Source organism: Bemisia tabaci, chromosome 2 (genome assembly GCF_918797505.1).
Source record: "Bemisia tabaci chromosome 2, PGI_BMITA_v3".
NCBI classification, from domain to species: domain Eukaryota; kingdom Metazoa; phylum Arthropoda; class Insecta; order Hemiptera; family Aleyrodidae; genus Bemisia; species Bemisia tabaci.
In genome coordinates this window covers 20844187-20865369 of record NC_092794.1, presented here as the reverse complement: position 1 = coordinate 20865369, position 21183 = coordinate 20844187, and the positions used below count along the sequence as shown (strand labels likewise).

Genomic DNA, 21183 nt, shown 5'->3' with positions numbered 1-21183 from the left:
CTTTGAATCGCTGCCAAAGGGTCAATTTTTGGAATTTTTGGAATTTTTGGAATTTTTGGAATTTTTGGAATTTTTGGACAGGTACACTTTGCGCCAACGAATACAAAATTAACCTCCTTCAGCTGAAATTTAGTTATATTATCTTTTTCCCCTCCTGACGCCCATTTCAATGTATATTAGACAAATGAATACTGCCCAATCCTTTGTAGTCGAAATTATACTTACGGTTTTGAGGCGCTATGTAAGTCGTCCAGACAAGTATAAGTAGAAACTGCAACCACCTCATCTGAAAAAATAGAAAATAAATTTCGATTAATTTTGGACATGCAATTTGCTAATTTTTCTTGTTTCGTTTTGGGTTTGATGAAAAATATTTATAGAAGGTATGCATGTCACAATTTTCAACATGCATGAGAACTATGCATAGTTTTCATCATATTCTCGTGCGGCAAGGGCACACATAATGTGGCAGATTTTATTTTGTTTGAAACTTTTAACTTCCTCTATGAGACCGCGATTAGTGGGTTCGAAGTGTAGCAAGTGTTTATTGATCTATGCCGTTTCGGCATGTCTCGTTCATGAATTGCTAATTGATTTATGACTTGTTAATGAAAAAACTGTAAAGAATAATCACAATAATCGTTTTTGGATATACGGTCATGTTTTAGTGTTTTGGTTAGAATCATCGCAAATCAATTATATCGAATATCGCAATGATCGCTTTACGATTTGTCGAATATCGTAGCCATCGTCTATTAATTCCTCGAGTCGAAAAGTCGATGGTCGAGTAGGAGCGGCGCACACTGGACTAAGTCAATAGGAGAGGTCGGAAAAAATCTAGAAACTTTGAAAGCTTATACTTTCGAAAATACAGAACAAAAAAGTTCAAGAGTCGCTCTATTGGCTTTTTCGTGAAATTTCCTTTCAGAGACTCCCCTTGATCTTGAATTTGTGACTTTATACATGTCGCAGGCAAATTGTAAAATCAGGCATTTTGTCAAATGCCTGGGCAAATAGCTAGATATTCTAGCTAAGACTGAAATTCTGATTATTTTCCTAATTTTAGACAAAATAGCCAATTGACCCCGCAAGAAAAAATTCTCAGTAAAAATTTGCATCACAAAACTGTATTTTAACGATTTTTAGCTCCTGAGTAGACAGTTATCTTGAAATTTTCAGCATGCCAGAGAATACAGCATTTTTAAAGTTTCAACATTTAAAGATATGAGAAACAATTTAAGAGGAAGAGACAGAAAGAGTTTGTAGGTTTGATGAGGCATTTTTCCTCGAATATTGAAAACTCGTGAGCTCTCCGCCATAAATTCACAACATTTTGTAGACAATCAAAATTTAGCTATCTGCCTAGGCATGTGACAAAATGCCTTATTTCACTATTTGCCTGCGATATACACATCAAAATTTGAAATTTTAGCCGAAAAATTCATCCCCGACTTCTATTATTTTGTTCCACTGTGCGGTGTCATATCCCATCGCGTCACGTCGCATCGTTCCTCGTACCTGATGCGTCCACCGCCGAGACCATAGCAAAGTCAAATTAGAACCGCGATGTTGAAGTAAACTTACCCAACACAGCTAGGCTCCTCTGTTTACTAAACACTACTCAACGGTCCTATTGACCTCTGGAGAGCGGTGTGCGGTGGGTAGCAATGTTGGGTGTGCAAATACAAACACGCAAGTCATCGAGTGATTCAAACGGAGTCGAACAACACCAGCCGTTTGGCATCGGGTGACTCCGTTTCCAAACGGTCCCATACAGTTGAACTCGACAATCCGCCTTTGCTACCCGTGGCTGTCAGCGCGAATAGCCACGTTTATACAAGCCTTGCAATGCAGATTGAATGCGTATTCCGCGATCTTCATCGAGGGATGCCGCGGCGAGGCGCGTTGAAAACACTCGTGTGAAAACTTAGGTGTCGCAACACGCCTGACTATTCTGCCGTGCTAAGGAAGAACGCCGTATGAACCTTCAGGCGTTGCCATATTTCCTTCGAATAAAACCTGAATTTACTGGGAAAATGTGAATATTGTTTTTCCAACATTTTCTGACATTTTTGTTCGCAATATACGTCTAAAATTCTGAAAATTTCACAGAGAAAATGTGCATAAATTTTCTCAAAAATACATGTTTTATCGCAGGAAATTTGGCAACGCTCGAATGTTCATACGGCGTTCTTCCTTAGTACTGCAGTATTCACCTCGATACGGATTGGATACGACCCCGATCAATAAGTATATCGCATTTTCAGATTAGCATAGAAAATAGCTAATAAACGCAAAAACCTGATTTGAATGCGAATTGAAGTGAATTCACCGCTTCCGAGTAGCATCTCTATAGTGTAGCCCTGCGACGTGACATTCCCGTGGGACGGTAACTTAGATAGACACGCCTGAATTGAGGGGGGGGGGGGGGGAGGACACACACGCCGCGGCTCAAAGCGGTGACATGTTTGGAGGCCGACAATTACGGAACCGCTGTGGCAGATTCAGAGGAGACGACCTTTTTTTTTAAAGCCTTCACTTCAGAAACGGCTAGCAATCAGAAATCCTGGACATGTCTATGAAGTTCCTGGCAAGGTCATATGTCGAAGAAAGTCGAAAGGAAGACCCCCTACAGCGGGCCGATTATTGAAATCGATAGACAAAGCTAGAACAGAAAGCTAGACAAGTAGAAGACAAAAAGGGATATAGGAGGATCCTATTGGTGGAAGCGGGTGGTCACAATAGACAAAGGAGGTTGGTAATAGACTAACTTTCGGCAGTCCACGAGAGACCCTATAGCCTTAGCTAGTCCAACTTCTTCTCCCTTAGTCTATAGGAACCACCAGGTCTATTCCAACCAATAGGATTGTTCCATACTCCTATGTCTTTTTTGTCTATGGCTTTGTCCATCAATTTCAATGATCAGCCCACAGGTCAGAGTGGCAAGTTTTTCTTTATGGAAGTTATATCCTATCACGGAAAAAAATTAAATTGCTGATTTAACAATTAAACTACTAAAAAGTGACAGCAATAATTCAATGTAGATTTTATGAAAAGAAAAATGTTAATTTAACCACGTCCGTGCTTGATTAGCTTTGTAGTTGTAATATGTACGTTTGAAACATTGCTGTCACTTTTTTTTAGAAATTTAATTGTTAAATCAGCAATCCATTTTTTTCTTCGTGATAGTTATGAAAGATGAACAGGCTCCAGCGTTAATGGAAGGATTCATGAATCCCCATTAATCCTCATGTAAGCTAGGCGGAAACGTCTCTAGGGCCCGGACTCCGGACAGAGACACAACCACTACAGGAGACACTCGGACACCGAATTTCGCAAGGCAGCCTCAGGGTTCTCCTCGGTCAATGTCCAGGCGGGACAGTGGTCAGTGCGCGAGTCGCAAGGTCTGCGGCTGATTAATTAAAGGATATAAAGGATTGAAAAGCCTTTGCACAATGGGAAGTATTGTAGCTATTCACTTTCTGCAGATCGCTCTACGGCCCGATTGTGAGCGAACTTGCATGTCCTCAGGCGAGGAGTGACTTTATACGCTTCTCACTCACTCGCTAGTTGCGAGCAACTACGTATTTTTACTTGAGATCCCGCATACGCGAAAGATTCTCTCTTTGCGCAGTCAGAGGAGCGCTTTCGGATGGTAAATGACGCTGGTGATATAAAGTTTTCGGCTGTTTCACAGCCACCACAAATGAAATCAACGTCAAATTTAGACGTTTTTTTGCTAAACGGAACCAGAGACTGGTGGGAAAGAAGGGGTGTGCTCATGAGTTGAGGGCTGTAAGAATGAATGAGAACTATACTGCCGTGGTAAGGAAGAACGCCGTATGAACATTCAAGGATGAACGAAAAAATTATGAAAGAACAAACACAAAATTCGGTTCAATGATTTTAACTTCCGCCGCCCGCCGACTGCACCGTGTTTGGCGCAATGCGTGAAGTATTCACGCAATCTTGTAGGCACTTGCGTTTCACGCTGACCACACTGTGTGTGGCGCAATGCGTGAAGTATTCATGCATTCTTGTAGGCGCTATCCGTTTCACGCTGACCGCAATAACCGCACTGTATTTGATGCAATGCGTGAAGTATTCGTGCATCCTTGTAGGCGCTAATATGTGTTACATGCCGATCGCCGCTTCGAGGGCTTCTCCTTTTCATCTTAAGTCCTCGTCATCATTTCTCTCTTAGTCGCGCCGTTCCAGGCCAAATTGTGTGTTTGGTTTCTCTCTTAACTCGACTAATTAAAGGTGCTGTCTCTTGTATGACTGAAAGACGACAAAATTAGAAATTACTATTCTCTCAGGAAATGAGAGATTTTGTAGCCTTTTCTCGTTTGTATTATTTTTTTTTCTAAATCCGATTTTTTTTATACCTACATTTAAAAAACTTGCAAAATTTGCCGCCCCCTAGATTTGCCGCCATGGGCCGCGGCCCATGTGGCTACCCCCTTAATCCGGCCCTGGCACGACAGCTTGAGTGCCGCATACAGTTGGCGCTCAGTTCCTTCTAGAATGTAAAATTCCGCTTTTCCATTTACCCAAGGGGAATCACGCCCACATTTACATTCTTTCTTATGCAGTTTTTTAGAGCACTCCCGATCATTCCCACTCGTCTATACTCAGTTCCGTTTAGCAACAATACGTCCATAAGTGATGAAAAACGCTCCCTCTAAAAACACTAATAAAACGGGGATTAAAAAACGAACTCTCGAGAAATCCACGTTTTTTTTGGCGTCTGCGTCGTCGTTGTTCCGTCTGATAGATTTCCAGAAGAGTTAATGGTATCAGTCGACGGACTGATGAGTCACCAAAACCTCGGGATCAGTTTAAAATAAAAACAAAAGCGAGTGATCGAGTCATCTCAACGAACCCGATCCAGGACGAAAATGCGCTTCACTACTCCGCCGTGCTAAGGAAGAACGCCGTATGAACCTTCGAGAGTTGCCAAATTTCCCTGGATAAAACACGTATTTTCAAGAGATTTTTAGCATATTTTTCCTTGAAATTTTCAGATATTTTAGATTTAATTGTGAACACAATTCTTCTGTAAAATTGGAGGAAAATAATCAGAATTTTCGAAGTAAATTCGTTTTTTATTCAAGGAGATATGGCAACGCCTGAATGCTCTTACGGCGTTTTTTCTTAGCGCGGCAGTGCTCACGATTAGTAACATCTTGCACATCCAGAATACGCAAGTAATGCGACGTTGGACGCGGGCGGCCAAGACGTCTTGAAGAAGAAGACGAAGTATAATGACAGCGCAGCGCCGCGCCACTCCGCCTGACAGTTGACGCTGAGAATGCGTTGCGTAAATACTTTCTCCCACTGAACTGTTACATCGTCGCCAAATGGTATCAGTAACCTTCAAATTCAAATCGGGAGGTTAGAATTGTTGAACTCGACTGGAGAATGTGCCGGGCGAATTAAGTGGGAGTGTGCCTTTTTGATGAGCAACTGGTAGTTTCCGGGGCAGGGTCTTCGAGGTCTTGAGGCGACATTATGAAGTTGACAAAAAGCGGATGCTGCAGTGATGCACGAGACGAAAAATGTGCCGTGCCCTTGACAAACTACATGCATATGGATGACCAAAGTGCATAGCCACGTATCTCCAATGCGGTGTTTCAAAATTTACGCTCTTATTTTATTAGCATATACGCTTTATTTTAATAGAATGACGGACGAAAGGCTGCCAAAGAAATTGCTTGATTGAGTTCCTCCTGGGAGGAGACGAAGGGTATGCCCAGTAAACGGGTGGCGACAGGGGGTTTTAGAAGAAATGTGGGTTTGTCAACTCCCTGAAGGGCTTTGGGAGGATAGGGGACTCTGGCGGCTGGGGATCGCAGAGCGCCAAAGAGCGCTATAAAAGCGGCTTTATACATACATACATTTTATTATCATCAAGAAGCATATAGTTTTTGTATTTAGATAAGTTACAAACTACTCGGTCGTTTGTATTTCACTTTTATTTAAATTTAGAAACAAACCTGATATTTTCATTGTGAAGCTCGCTTGATACTAATAATAAAAATACACAAAATATATAATAAAAAGCATATAGTCCATATGCTGAATATTCGGTCAATAGAGAAAAATTATCAAGGCAATTTTCATGAAACTATGTCGACTATGGTTTTCTAAAGAAAAACTAAAGTTCGACATTGTCGCAAACGAGAGTTTTACTAAGATTAACGTAAATTCTTTGCACACATTTAATTTCAAAATTTCAAAAAAATATGAACGCTTTCAAGCTTGTAAGAATCACGGATAACAACGACAAGATTATCGTGTGGATTGAAAAAAAAAAAATTACTGAATCGGTACAATTTGTTTTTCATTGCCTTTAATAATCGAGGTACAAATTAAGGACGCTGTAATTTATCTAAAATTCTCTATTGTCCTATCATCGTTTCTATAAGATAGTCAATTTGGTCCCTACCAACTTGCTTACAGCTTCTTTGTGCCAGAAGCTGAATATTAAAAAAAACTATGACATTGACAGCTTCAACAAAAAAAAAAAAAAATAAAATAAAAGGCGTACAAATATTAGGCAAAAGTACATGTGGATGCCGTACTTCATGAAAATCCGTTGGTAAACAGACTTTTTACGGCTTACAGCCGTCATCTTTGTCCTGCCATGTTGGAGTTGACATTAGTGAGAGGAAAACATTAAATTCGAATTTGTCAGTTAACAATACCTTCTAGGCACCTAAAGGATCGGAATTTTCCTCCAAAGTCGTGGCTAAGGTCGCGGCCTAATGTCCGGTGGTGAGCAACGTAGTGAATCGTAGTTAGTCCTTAGTTGATAGGCCAATTGGGAACACTAATTGACGAGTCACTACTTCTGCTATAGCCTTACCTCGAGGCTGCTTGTTTTTAACATTTGGGATCCAATGATCGACTCGGAAAAGGACCACTTAAGTAAAACCGAACCGTGTCTTCGAGCCAAGATGGCGCCTGCAATTATGACAGATACGAACCGAAGTACAAACGCAGCATGCCGGGTGCATCGTGAGCAACTTTTAGGTTATAAACTGAACATTGCATATTGACAGAAGGCATTTCGACGGTGAAACTGCAAAAATGCGTATCACGGTTGTGGTGTTTCGAAATCCCCGCTACCATTTTATTTTTTAAAATGAGACTGAACCAACATCATGGATTGAAGTTTTGACACAATATTTTTCATGAGGAGAAGAAATATCACTGAAATTTTAAAAAATGACGTTCAGTAGTTTTCCATGTAGAGAATGAAGTATGGCAGGAGGTCTGCAGCGCTGCAAACCGAGATACGCATTTCTGAAGTTTCGCCATCGGTTTGCCATTTCAAAATGGATATAATGTCAAATTTTTCGAAATCACATTGTCAGCATCCTAAAATGCCAAATGCGGATGGATCTCTTATTGCATCAGGCTCTATATCCGATGGTAAGAATAGAACCAACATATGACCTGAAACTGCATATTACAGTATATAGATTCGTTTGTGTAATTCTGACCTACTAAAAGAAAAGGTAAAAAAGAAAAAAATGAGGTAAAAAAAATTGCTCTGTTTCATCAAACCCACTTGTGACGACAAACTGAAGAGTAGTCCGGTAAAACGATTGCCAACATTGATCCTGATTTTTTGTCTCATCCTTACGTTGTCTGCGAAGTAGGTATGTAGTTCCCTCAGAAGCAACTGGGCATAACACATTCAAGTTGACATAACTGAAGTTATGTCAGTTTAGTTTGCTCACACGGAAAAAATGCGCTACGCCTCTGGCACACAACGGTTAGTAAAATTGTCGTAATCAAATACCTACTTTACCTCGCGAATCTTCTTACGGGCTTACAAACTATGTGACTCTCGTTTTGAAGCTGAAAGAATGGCTGACACATTTTATTTAATAGATTTGCTTTATTTATTTTGATACCGGAAGATATTAAAGGGAAAACTTTCTTTTTGACTGATCCTCATATCCCTGCAGGGTGTGCACATTACTGTTGTTTATTTATGACTGATTTACCACACAAAATTGCCGATTAGATCTGAAATATCCAATATTTCATGTGTCATCACGATACACCTCTGGACTGTGAAGATAGTGAGTTCCTCATCGAAATGCTAATACGGAATAGCTTACTCTGTAGGGCAAAGTAGGCACTTTTCTTGAATTATATCTTTTTCCTTCGGGGGGGGGGGGGGGCTGACAAGTCTGATTCCTCCGAAAACTCATTTTTCTTTTCAGTTTTTTTATTTTATACGCGAATAAAAATTAATAAAACGCATGAAAATACTCCCATACTTAAATTTCATTTTTAGTTAACATAAAGTCAATAACGGTCGCTGGAAGAGATACGAAAAAATAAAAAAATTAAAAAAATGTATAAATAAAAATGAGACTTAAATGACGATGTACAAAATTTAAGGGAGTCTCTTGCCTTAAAACGGATCCAAAAAAGATTCCTCAGCAAAGAAGCCTTAAACTGGCCGCAAGAATACGTAGTCGCATTTCGATTTGGAGCATCACCTGTATAAATGCATTTCAGATTTACGGTAATTTCATTTCTGATTTCATCCGGTTAAAAATGGAGCTGTCAGAATCTCGAAGCATCTCTTTAACATTTTTCAGCCTTTCTTACCAATTTTCTGTTTGTATTTTATTCCTAAGGGGCCACGCCCCTTGACCGACCGCTTCGCGCCTCAGGCGTTATGCGTTACGCGTTACTCTCATGATTTTATATTATCGAGTATGATTTGATGATAATACTGCCGTGCTAAGAAGGAACGCCGTATGAATCTTCAGACGTTGCCAAATTTCCTTTCATAAAACGTGAATTTTCTGGTAAACCTATGAATATTTTCCCTCCAATTTTTCGGATAATTTTGCTCGCAATTCTATCGAAAAATCCTCACAATTTCAAGGGAAAATATGCATAACTTTCCTTAAAAATGAGCATTTTATCGAAGTAAATTTGGCAACTTCCGAATGTTCATACGGCGTTCTTCCTTAGCACGGCAGAATAAGTCGACTTGTATGATATTAAAAATGGATATTCAAGATTAACCCGGCAACAGTGCGTGTTCGCCGTTGTTGTGGGTCGATTGCAATGAGGCAGCAGTGATGTGGTCAATCCAGGTCTTGCATGGGTCAAACGCAATGCTACCTTTTGCACGCAGTCAGGGTACGGGGGAAAGGGGGGCGCACGGGGGGCGCACGGGGGGGGGGGGCTTACCACTCGCGGCGGTCACCATATCGGATCATTAATAATTATCATTCGTCAACTCTTTTCTCTTCCTCATAATGGATTCTTAGCCCCGGTTCCATCACTATACATATACTTAAAGCGTTTGTAACATTCAATGGGTTAAACACGAAAGTTGCGTGTTGCCATCTCCTGCTACCCGGACTCCTGGGGCCGACTTTGCCGGCACCTCTACACTAAAATGTTGGTTGCGTATTGTAATGAAGATAGTGAGTTCCTCATCGAAATACTGATACTGAATAGCTTACTCTGTGGGGCATGGTAGGCACTTTTCTTGTATGATATGTTTTTACTTCAGGGGACGGAGAGGGGGGGGGGGCAAAAAAATCTGATTCCTCCAAAAACTCATTTTTCTTTTCAGTTTTTTATTTTGTACGTGGCAAAAAATTGATAGAACGCATGAAAATACTCCCATACTTGAATTTTATTTTTAGTGTAATCCGTTAATTGAATTATTTTTTAGTTTTATTCGAGCTATCTGTGTTTCCTACTTTATTAACATTTTATTTTAATGAAATTTAGCCGTTTCCAGGGTTACATTAAGCGAAGAGAGTGTTAGCTTAATTGATAAAAATTTCAGTAAATTTTAGTTTTGTACAGTCAGAAGTTACACACTTTCAAAACTGTATTAAATTAATACATTTTTACTTATTCCTACATTGAACATTTTTAAACTATGACAACTCTGTTATGAAACGTGTTATAATGTCTCCAACATTAAAACTGCTTTATAAAACTACGCTCTATTTTTGGAGTTATACTGATTTATTAAGAAAATAAATACTTATACAAATTTTCTTTTTTTCTCATTAAATACTTTTTTGAGAGCTGAAATATACGATACACCAAATTAACTGGAAGTGTGTATCATCCAACAAATGGGTAGCGCCACAATTTAAGGGGATAACACCTGACACTTTCTTTTCCGTGGATAGAAATACGCATCTTCCGCACTTAGCTGCTCCCCATATGTTTTTCCCAAAACATCAAGACTTTAAGCGAAGGTTAAACGTGACTGACACGGCGCGGTAGTGGAATGGATGCTATTTTTCAAGGGGATAAACGTACGACCACAACTGGTTACATGTCGTGCGGATTGGCCGGAGGTGATAGAACCGCCCCAAGCGTCGTTATCGTTGAATTTTCTCCACACTGCTGTCTCGCAGCGCCGCGCCGCGACTGACCAGCGACTGCGGGTCAATGAATCGTTATCGAATGACATAACGATAAATCCCTATCTTAGCCATGCAATTTATCGATTCAGGTTAATTGATAATTATTCTACAATCGAACCGCTGCAGCGTGCTGCGCGCGTCGCGATGCGTGCCGACAGTTTGCCCGCGGTGAGACTTGAGATCGCATCTGGCTAAATATGTCGCATGGTGTTATTTGTCGTAGAGTAATGAAAGTTTCCATCTCATCTACAGCTTTCAATTTCAACTTAATCCAACGGAAAGTGATCATTTTAAATCGGCCTTGTTAGCATGCAAAATATTGAAAGGAAATTTTAAAACCGTAAATTTTAAAAGCAGGGAGGGGAAAGAGGGTCAATTTTAAGAGGAGTTGAACTAAGCTGTAAAAACAATTAGTGTTCACGAATTGGGGAGTAGCTTTCTTTACGCATTCAAAGTTTTTATAACGTGCATTTGAACATCGTATCTGTTCCAGTTCATCACAGAAAGGAACTTTAAAAAAAAAAAAAAAAACCCTTTTATGATTGTAAATATGCGTGGAAAAGGGCTTTGAATCACAAAATAGGGAAAGATTAACGATAAACTTGAATTTTACGGATAAAGCTACTCTCAGTTAAAATGTCTCAGATTAATCTGTTGGTTACAGGTCATTTTGGGTCAAATACTATGAAAATGTCACGTGAGCACACAAGGTTAGCTATTCCGACACTTGGCGCGCAAGACGTTAATAGCTCAATGGGTTTAACGTCGGCGTTCAGATTCCAGAGTACCATAAGTTCAATTCCTGTCTTCGTATATTGGGTAAGAGCAATGAAAGAATATTCGCGACATGCATGAGACTGAGAGGTGAACAGAGGTATTTTAAACATACTCCCTTCCCTCACCGAAAATACCCAAATGTTTAAAATTTATGAGCGGCCAATTTTCATATAATCTGCTCATGATTTTAGTTCACCAAGTTACACACATAGAATGCGGTAATTTATTAATTATGTGAAACCAGGGTGACGTGACATTACCTAATATTCTATTCGACATTAGCTCTAGATCATGTCTTCATGTCTACAAGATTTTTCGGTTTTTGGCTTCTCAATGATGAAAACAAAAGTTGAGCTATTAGCTAATTTCTCAAATATATACAATGATTGCGACAACCGGATTTTAGGTATATTTACGTACACATGTATTTGTGCATTTTTTCATTTTATTAAAGCATGGCCTGAGTCGCAATCATTGTTTATTTTTGAAAAATCGGCCATTAGCTCAACTTTTGTTTTCATGGTCATGTCTACTGTTTAGAAAGTCACCCAGATTAATTGTCACTAAAGTAAATTAGATTATACAATATGCCACCTAATAACTACGTGCTAAGTTTTAAATTTGATACCGTTATAACTTTAACAGAAGAGACGTTTTGGAAAAATCATACACCTGGGTCGACATACAATTTCACCGATCAATTTTTACAATTAACAGCAATTGGATTGCATTTTGCAAAAAGGAACCACTATCTCTGGCTCTTCCGTAAAAGCACCTTTCTGCATCGGGAAATCAATGGCATGTATGCTGTTTCTAAAATGAGCCAGAAATATTGGTTCCTTATTGCAAAATATAATCCAATTTAACACTGGTCTTTTTTCTTAACTACGCGTTAAAGTCTCCGCGAAATATGCATGCTATTTGTGCATGATGGGGAAACGGTACTATTTTCTATTTCAGCAGCCAAAAGAACTTCAGTTTCTCCTATCATGTACAGTACATGATAGGGGAAACTGCTTTTCTTACCATGCAATTGTGATATTTTTACATTATTTGGTCCATAAATGCCGATTATGAACGATCAGTAAAATGAGTTTCAACTAATAGGTGACCACTTAGATAATTTGCAATGCAAGAACATATTGAGCTTTATTTCAATTTTGTTGCGATAAACTGAATTAAGAGGAGCCCCTACCTTGGATAAATAGGCAACATGCACATCGCCTCGGTGCAGTATCAGTAATTTTAGCACGTATTGGTGCAATTTCATGCAACCTGTGTTACTTTGACTGCACTTGCTTTACGCTTACTGAGCACAAGTGCTAATTCCAAGAAAACGAGAGCTATTCATTGAATTCGTAAAGATAAGAAATCTACTTAAAGTGGTTTAGAATGTTTTGTCGTGGACCCTGTCAATTGCATAAAATCGAGACGGCATGCACGATCGCCGTCTCGGTGAATTAGAACAAACGATTGGAATTGGAAGCTTAACTTTAATAAATCATGCAATCCTGGCTGTAGCAAAAGACATAAACGTGTCCGTACATCGTGTTCCGGTGGTAAATTTCAAGGGGAGAGAGCATTAAAATCGAAATGTCACATTCCACTCTGCGGAGAGGTGGACTTGTAGTTTCACACCCACTTAAAGTCTCAGTAATTAGTGCAGATTCAGCTTTTTTAAAAATAAACTTCGATGGAACTGAGAAAAAACAAGGTTGCGTAAATTGCGAGAGATTTATATGGAGAGGATACATTGAATGCGGATTTTCTCAAAATTAAGGAAATGTAGGAACTGTACGAAAAATCGAGCAGAGGAGGAATTTCCCTAATTAGCTATCAAGGTGAGAAACAGGTATTGTTATGGACGTATTGTCATTAAATTCTTTTGTCAATGTCAAATAATGAAGTGCCTCATTAGGGATACTTTCAATTTACTGGAGAGATTCAATTTACTGGATTATTTATTAATTCGCGGAATTTAAATATCATGGATTAATGTTCAAATGATGGCACTATGTGAATCAAAATATAAAAAAGTCACTAAAATAATATAAAGATGGATAAAGTTAGAAACCACGTATCTTCATTGCGGTGTTTCAGAATGTTCGTTCCAATTTTTAGCACTTTTTCCAAGAGAAACAAGCTAATGTTACCTATGGCTTGAAAAAACAGAATATTCTGCCAACAGTTCAGAAAAATCAAGGTAGTTTTCAAGAAATTACATTGACTGGTTTTCCAGAAAACGTATAAAAAAAGTATGATAGAAAGTCTGCAACGTCGCAACGGACACTTCCGCCATCAATAAATTATCATGATATTTATTTTTGTGTTCGAATTGTTCATTTTCATAGGTAGTTCGTTTGGTAAAATATCCATGTGCTGGTAAATAAAACTGCGGTGACTACTGTCACATGTAAATAAAAAAAGTCTACATAATAATCTGGTAAAAAAATAATGTAGTGATTAGTCATTAAAATCCAGTTAAATTCATAATTATTAATATGACATTTTTTGGGACAAATCAATATCCATCAACGACTAAAGTAAAAAAAAAAAAAAAATTATAGGTATCCTCATTTGCAACGTTGCAAATCCTGCTCTTGCTTCATTTCTTTTTAACAAGGAAACAACCTATCAGTTTCATTTGCAATTTTTATTAATAGGTAAAATCAACGTCATATAAACTTGCATTTAAGCGATCCTTCATTGATATAGAAAAACGGATTTACAGGCTATTAACTACAATAGGTAATTTGAAAGCATTGCTTGGCTGCCTTAATTTTGAGCCTTAATTTCACTCGCGGAGGCATCGGTTTGGAAAAACCTGATGGATTTCTGCGATTACAAATGCGTCCATGCTCTTCCAATTTAATTGCACTGTAATAAAAATCAACCTCTTCATAGAGCCGACCTAGGAGCAAATGAGCGAGTACGAGTTGATTTTTTGGATCGTTAAAAGTTAAATGTTAATTCGAAGCGTGGTCGGCGGCAGAGCTCTAGCGACGCGGACGCCTATCCGTTCAACATTTTCGTCACCGCGGCGCACAGTGGATCGAGTCAATAGGAGAGGTCGGACATACTTAAAAACTTTAAAAGTGTATATCTTCATCAATATGAAATGTTGGTGTTTTAAAAGTGGATCCATTGGTTTTCTCGTAAAATTTCCTATGAAAAGCATCCATTAAAATTAAAATTCCGACGAGGTAAACGTAACATTTCACAATTTTTGTCGAAAATTTCGTGTCCGATCTCTTCCACAGACTCGTTCCACTGTGCGGCGGCCGGCTGCCGCGCCGCCACCACCACACTCGCTAGGCCTAATGGAGCTGGGAGCCGCGGATGAGAACAATGAACCAAACAATGAAGGCCGGGGCGTCTATTTCTCAACACTGCCTCAAAGATCTGGAAAAGAGTCATATTTGAGGATGAAAAAGCAGTAACTGGGCATCAATTGCGAAGCGTCGCGATCATTATCAACATTATACAAGCGCGGCCGCCGCACGGTGGACCGACTCAATGCCACGGATCGGTCATCGCGCGTTCGCGTCTTCTTCGCTCCAACGTTAAAAAACTATAGATTAGCTGCAACGACAAAGAAACTACACTGGAAAAAAAACACATTGGATCTAGAGTCCAGACTCTTAAAAACATCGACAAGAAAAAGTACTCTTTATTCAATCAGAATCTAGCTTAAATCAAGAACCAAGCCTCTTAATTTAAGCGGATTTCGTTTTGATTCAAGCAAAGATCCGATTGAATCAAGAGTATTTTTTCTTGTCAATGTTTTTAAGAGTCTGGACTCTAGATCCAATGTGTTTTTTCCAGTGTATAGATTGGCTGTAACGATACAGAAACTGTAAATTGGCTGTAATGATATAGAAACTATAGATTGGCTGTAACGATACAGAAACTATAGATTGGCTGTAACGATATAGAAACTATAACTTGGCTGATTCTTTTCTCCGCCATCGGTTAGTTTCGTGCTCCTTCAGCGGGTCGATTATTGAAATTTATAGACAATGCGATAGACAAAGAAGACAGAAGGAGTATAGAGCGATCTCATTGGTTGAAATGGGTGGTTCTTTTAGACTAAGGGGTAAATGATGGACTAACTATCGGGTCTCTCGGGTTGCCGTTGATTAGTCTATTAACTACGTCCTTTGTCCATTGTAACTACCCGCTTCCACCAATAGGATCCCTCCATATACTTTTTGTCTTCTTTGTCAATTGCTTTGACTATCAATTTCAATCATCAGCTCGCTGGGGCCAATATTAGGTTCGAATTTTGTCGGTAAGTCAATGGTTTCCTCAGTATCTATAGAGCACCTCTATAGCGAGAGTGTGGACGGATCGTTTTATGGAGGGCTTAGGGCCTAAAAGGGCAGCCAGCCCTCTAACACACAAAATGTCACTGTCACAATCTTCAGATTCCAATATAAAACCAAGATAACCGAGAATGTTCATAAATGAGCGGGTTTTTTTTGCAAAAATGAGTAAATTTATGAAAAAAAATAAGTCAAATACGTTCTTTACAAACGTCGGGTCGTAAGAATTTTATTAATAAATTGTTTTGGATAATTTGAATTCAGAATTGGCTGTCCTTTTGGGCCCTAACTTTATTCGCAGAGGCATCGGTGAAGGTTTGATAGATTTTCGGAGTTTCACACCTGTGCATACCCTCGCTTTACATAAACTCTATCAGTATCTTAAGAGACTGCCTATACTGATCTCGGAATTCCGTCGAATGCAGAAAAAAATATTTGAAAACCCTGCGTCTAGACATAAAACTCAGACGTTATTCAAGTGTATTTCGCTGTTTACGATGCAAACTTTATTGTTAAATCCTTAATTGAAAAAACTCCCAAACAAGCCAAGCCAAGGCTATTTTCCGGTTTGGATGAGAATGGCTCAACCCCCTGCCCTCCATTGAACGACCTGACCATGTTGGGCACGCAATCTCATGGACCACCGCCGATCTAAAAAGTTTACATCGTTAATTGGCCGATTCTATGCTCCACCAATGGTGAGTTTCGTACCCCTCCGATAGCAAAAAATAGGTCAGGTTTCACGACATGCTAGCAACGGAACTGAAGGTTAAATTTTAGGCCGGAACAAAGTCAACGATGCACCGGCGCGGCGCGGTGAAATGGTTACCCCCTGAAAGTGAAAAAGAACGCGGGGGTTGAACTTTGCGGACGTCAAAACCAGGGAGGAATGACGAGCCGTTCGGATCTTTTTCAGGACTCGGGATTTGGCATTTCAAGCCCCGTCAAGTGCCATCGGAGCTCTTAAACGCTTGAATATTTTCATTTTCTAACCTCACTCCTGCCGACACGCAGAGGGTTCGGCACATTAAGAAGCTATCAGCTTCTAATCTGCATCTGCTACACCCTGGTTCTGTCCTCCCAACTAATTCCCGGAAGTGTCTCTGAAAGCTTGACCCCATAACAAATTGAGCACTGTATATTAAACCGTCAGTACTTGTCGTCTGGCCGATAAAAAGTGTGGACCGACATTAAAGCCATGATTCATTAGCTTGAAGCAAGGCCAACACATGAACATTTTTTTGAAAAATGTTTGACTCGAGCAAGCTTTTTTTTAGGAAGACACAATAGGCGCCACATTTGTATGGTATAGGACGACCTCATAGCCAAAGGCAAACCGGACGACCGCCCAAGAGATGGGCACAGAGCTGCCTTTCATCCCCGGAGTATTAACCCTCTCTCATCGCCATCATATGTTATTTGTCATATTTATTTACTAATTTAGAGGCTAGATAAACAGGGTCACGGCCCTAGTCAAAAGGTAGAAAAAAAGGAAGGAGACACAATAGGCGTTTAAGGATTATGAGTATGTTAAATTGGAGGAAGAGACCGTAAATGCATGCCAAAAGTCTTGACTTTCCTCAGAGATTTTTCTAAAACCCCGAGAAGAATACCAGCAAACTTTAAGGCTAAAGTTCGTATAATTCTGTGAAATTACACGATTTTTGACCGCCAAATGATCGAACTTTCCCCACTGTGGGCCACCGCTAGCGTTGGGCCGTGCTTAGCTGCACACAAGGCACGCGGCCCGGCTATTCTAGGACGTAGGAGGCACCGCGTCACAAGGATTTGTTCGTGTCGTGAGCTTAAAAGCATTTTTTTTTTAGCACATCGTTGCCACGTTGTACGTAGAGGCAATATATTCCGATAGCCCGCACGAGCTATTACCCGTTTGGCAGCTGCTCTCGGAACTCTCACATCGGCTTTGTGCGATATTAACTCATGAGGAATATATCTATTCGTTTTTTTTTTACGTACAAGATGTAAGACAAAGTGATCGGGGCGGAATTCTTCGAACATCATAATGTGAGAATAATAATTGATGGTTCCCATGGACAACATTGACTTCAAGGATTTTTTTCCTTTATCGTTCATGAAAATCTTTCGTCAGCAGGTTGCTAGTGAAAGATCCCTTGGAGGATAGTCATTGCTCTGATAAAAATTAGCATAGCCATTTATGTATGTAAAGTATACTAGGCAGGGTAGCACAATTTTTCTTTTTAAATAAAATCTTGAAAATTCATGTCAAATATTTCGTGAAAGTTCTTAAATATGTGGAAGATATTGAAAGATGCATGTTTCTTAAATCGTAGATGATTAGCCTACGCTAAATAACTATTAGCACGCTGCCAACATTTTTCCGCGACGTTATACCGTTTTATTTGTTTTTATCATTTGGACGTATTTATGCTAAAAGGAACTATGGGCATAGGGATTGCCTGCAACATAGTTCCTTTTAGCATAAATACGTCCATTTACAGTTTTCCATGCGAGAAAACAATATATATTACTCAGATTTGAAGAAAAAATTAGGAATTTTTTGTTTTGTTTGTGTTATCGGTACGAGTTGCCTGGCTCTAAAAAGAATGTTTCATATTTTCCAAACATTTCTCAACCTCGTCAATTGTCAAAAAATATTTCACTAAAGTTTGAATTTTTCATTATTTTCTCTCGTTTCATGCCACTCTGGTGCTAGCATAGACTCTATCGATATTACCAGCCATCGAAGGTAAGCAACATCGGCGTAGTAGATATCGTTAAAGGCCTAGATACACACGGCGATTAATCGCCGCGATTGCAATCGCGGCGTTTAAACGCAGGTGTATTCGGTCAATCGCCGCGACGGGCGAGTGAAATTCTCGGAATTTCTCCAATCGCCGCGATTGAATCCAAAGTAGGATTCAATCCTACTTTTTGGGCGAGTAGATGCATTTGTTGAGTCCTGTTTATTCTTGATGGATGCGAAATCCACCAGTACATGTGGTCTACATGTGTTTTTGTTTACGTTCTTCTGTCTTCGAGGTGCTCGTCAATTAGTTTTATAGTATGTTTATTTTTACATTTGATGCGAAAATTGTTAAAATTGCAGCAGAAGTGTGTCCGTTCATTAGCCACTTATTATTCAGGAGAGGCACCAGAACTTCAGAAATAGGAAACATTATTCAGTTGAAAATCTTCATCTTCATTCCATTAAAAAAAGGCACTAGTCTTTTGGGCACAGTACTTACGACTATCCTGTTATCAATATGATCAACTAGATAAGATACTGATCATTTTAAGGTTATAATAACATTAACAATTAGCGCTGATCGCGGCGATTAATCGCTAGGTGTATACGTGATCGCACTGATGGCCTCTGTTGATTGTATTGCGTTGAGCGATGCGATCCGAACCAACCCAATCGCGGCGATTAATCGCCGTGTGTATCTAGGCCTTAAAAGTGGCTAGGATACACGAAATCACCGAAGATCGAGGAATTAGTTTAGTAGTGTGCACCTAGAGGTCGTTTATTTTTAAGACCTCAATGGAAGGCCTCAGCACATACATGACTTGCGTAATTGAACGTTGAAATTTTTTTCAGAGAACGAGGACCTGGAATTTATTTCCATCCATCGATAAGCAAGACCCAGAATGAAAGTCACAAAGACTTTAACGCGTGGTTAAAAACACCAGGGTTAGATTTCTGCTCGGCAGTATTGCTCAAGCAAACAATGCGAGGCTGGGGTGGGGTGGCAACCCCTTTTCACATTGAAGGCGCTGGTGATGGTAGTGCTATAATAGTGCCATCGGTATAGACTCGATGGTGAATTCAGTTGCGTCCTATTGGAAATATGCGCTCGGAGGCAAAATTTGAAGCTGCAAAGAGAGAGAAGCTTAAAACGCATAGGTACTATTTATTCGTAGAATTAGCCAGTCTCGCTGGTGTAGTAGTCAAAGAAATTTGCTGCCAGTACTATGCTGACCGCTGAAGTTGCCTATTTCTACAAATAGGTAGTACCTCTGCGTTTCAAGCTTCTCCCTCTTTGCAGCTTCAAATTTTGCCAAATTAATTTAACTAAGCTCACAATCGAGTCTATACCGATGAAACTATAGTAGACGGCACTATACCACCGCACCAGCGTCTTCATTAAGAGAGGGCTCGCCACCCCAGCTCACCCTTCTATTTTTGCCAGAGCAATGTTGAGGAGAAATTCAACCCTGGTCTTTTTTCTTAACCACGCGTTGAAGTCTCCGTGACTTGACACCGTTCCCCGTATGTGCGATGCGTTCCAGTCCCCGGACGTCATACAAGTTTCGGTGGCGTGGCGTGCGTTACAATATATCAATTAATCTGCCATTTAAAGCTATGGAAAAGGATCGCTAACAGGGTGTTTGCAACGAATAACTTAATAATCTATTTTTTACTATAGCTTCAAGTGGGGAAATGTCGATCGATCATTCACGTCTCGCCACTGATAATTTTGCACACATAACGCTTTGTATAAATGGTAGGCGTGTACGCTAAAGCCTTATGCCTCTAGCCTTATCTAGCCTTATGAAGTACATGGAAAAAATGTAAATGTTGCTTCAACATTTATACTGTTAAAAAGATGTGCGACAAGTGTCAAATGCTGATTTTACACTTAAAATAATGCTAACTCAACACTCAATTTGTAGGACGTAGTTAACATAACATTTTAATCATTGTAGAATCAGCATTTACACCTGTCGCATATTTTTTAACTTCATTATATATGCTATAGCAACGATCAATTTTTTTCTGTGATGGATGTGTGTATCGGAGCAGAGTGTATAGAGAGAGATTGCTCTGTGCATGCAGAGAGATTTATCACAGTGTAGGACGTCGGCCTTGCGTGTGTGGGTTGACGGCAGACCCCGTCGTAACCGATAAAACGTTTGGTTCCCTTGTAAAGAAAATGTGCGTCCTAGGACTGCAGCTTCACCTAGGTCATGTGAGAACTGACTTTTTTCGCAAAAGTTAATCGAACTGACAATGAGACTTATTTTGGAACCCCAGTCGATAATGATATTATACATTTCCTGAAGATGTCTCTGAGCTGTGTCTAGCAAAAATTTACTAATGCCACGCTTGATGTTAACATTTAACAAGTGTTCAATGGATAATGAAATTGTGGGTCAAGTCCAGTGTGCGCACGACAAGTGATATGAAAAAAATTGGGCCTCATGATCACGAATGCCCTTGCAATGTACATTTAGGCGCACCAAAGTGCCAGAAACGTGCTCAGACACTCCAAAACTTGATGTCACCGTCTGTCTCACGTCGAGTGTCGGTGGCATTTAGATGCAGATCAGGGTGTAATTAACTGCTGGTGTGTCGAATCAATCGCTTTCACTTAAAAAATTTATTTAAATTGATTTGAGCTGCGAATACGATGTGGTGACATCCAGTACTATACGAGGCTGAGACTAAATGTCAGATTTTGGGCCACATGGCTGATAGATATGGTGGATAAAGGTTCCCCGTTCCTCAAAGCATGAAAAATTGACGTTTAGAAACTATCAATCCTCCTTTTTAATTCCATCTGATATGGTGTCGATGAATAGGTGACGCACTTCATTTAGACGAAACCCAAAAATGATATTGTTAATATATCGTCACCTTCCAGGCAAAGTATCACAAGCGC

The 21183-nt window shown here is 39.7% G+C and overlaps 1 protein-coding gene across 4 annotated transcripts in view; it reads right to left on the bottom strand.

Annotated features, from left to right (window-relative positions):
• Positions 1-21183, bottom strand: part of Cht6 (Chitinase 6) — a 74532-nt gene that overhangs the window by 39567 nt on the left and 13782 nt on the right. For all 4 annotated transcript variants that reach the window (XM_019060998.2, XM_019060995.2, XM_019060997.2 and 1 more), the window contains exon 3: positions 226-286. In XM_019060998.2, coding sequence (XP_018916543.2) covers positions 226-286 — 61 coding nt within the window. The remainder of the gene's footprint in view (positions 1-225; positions 287-21183) is intronic.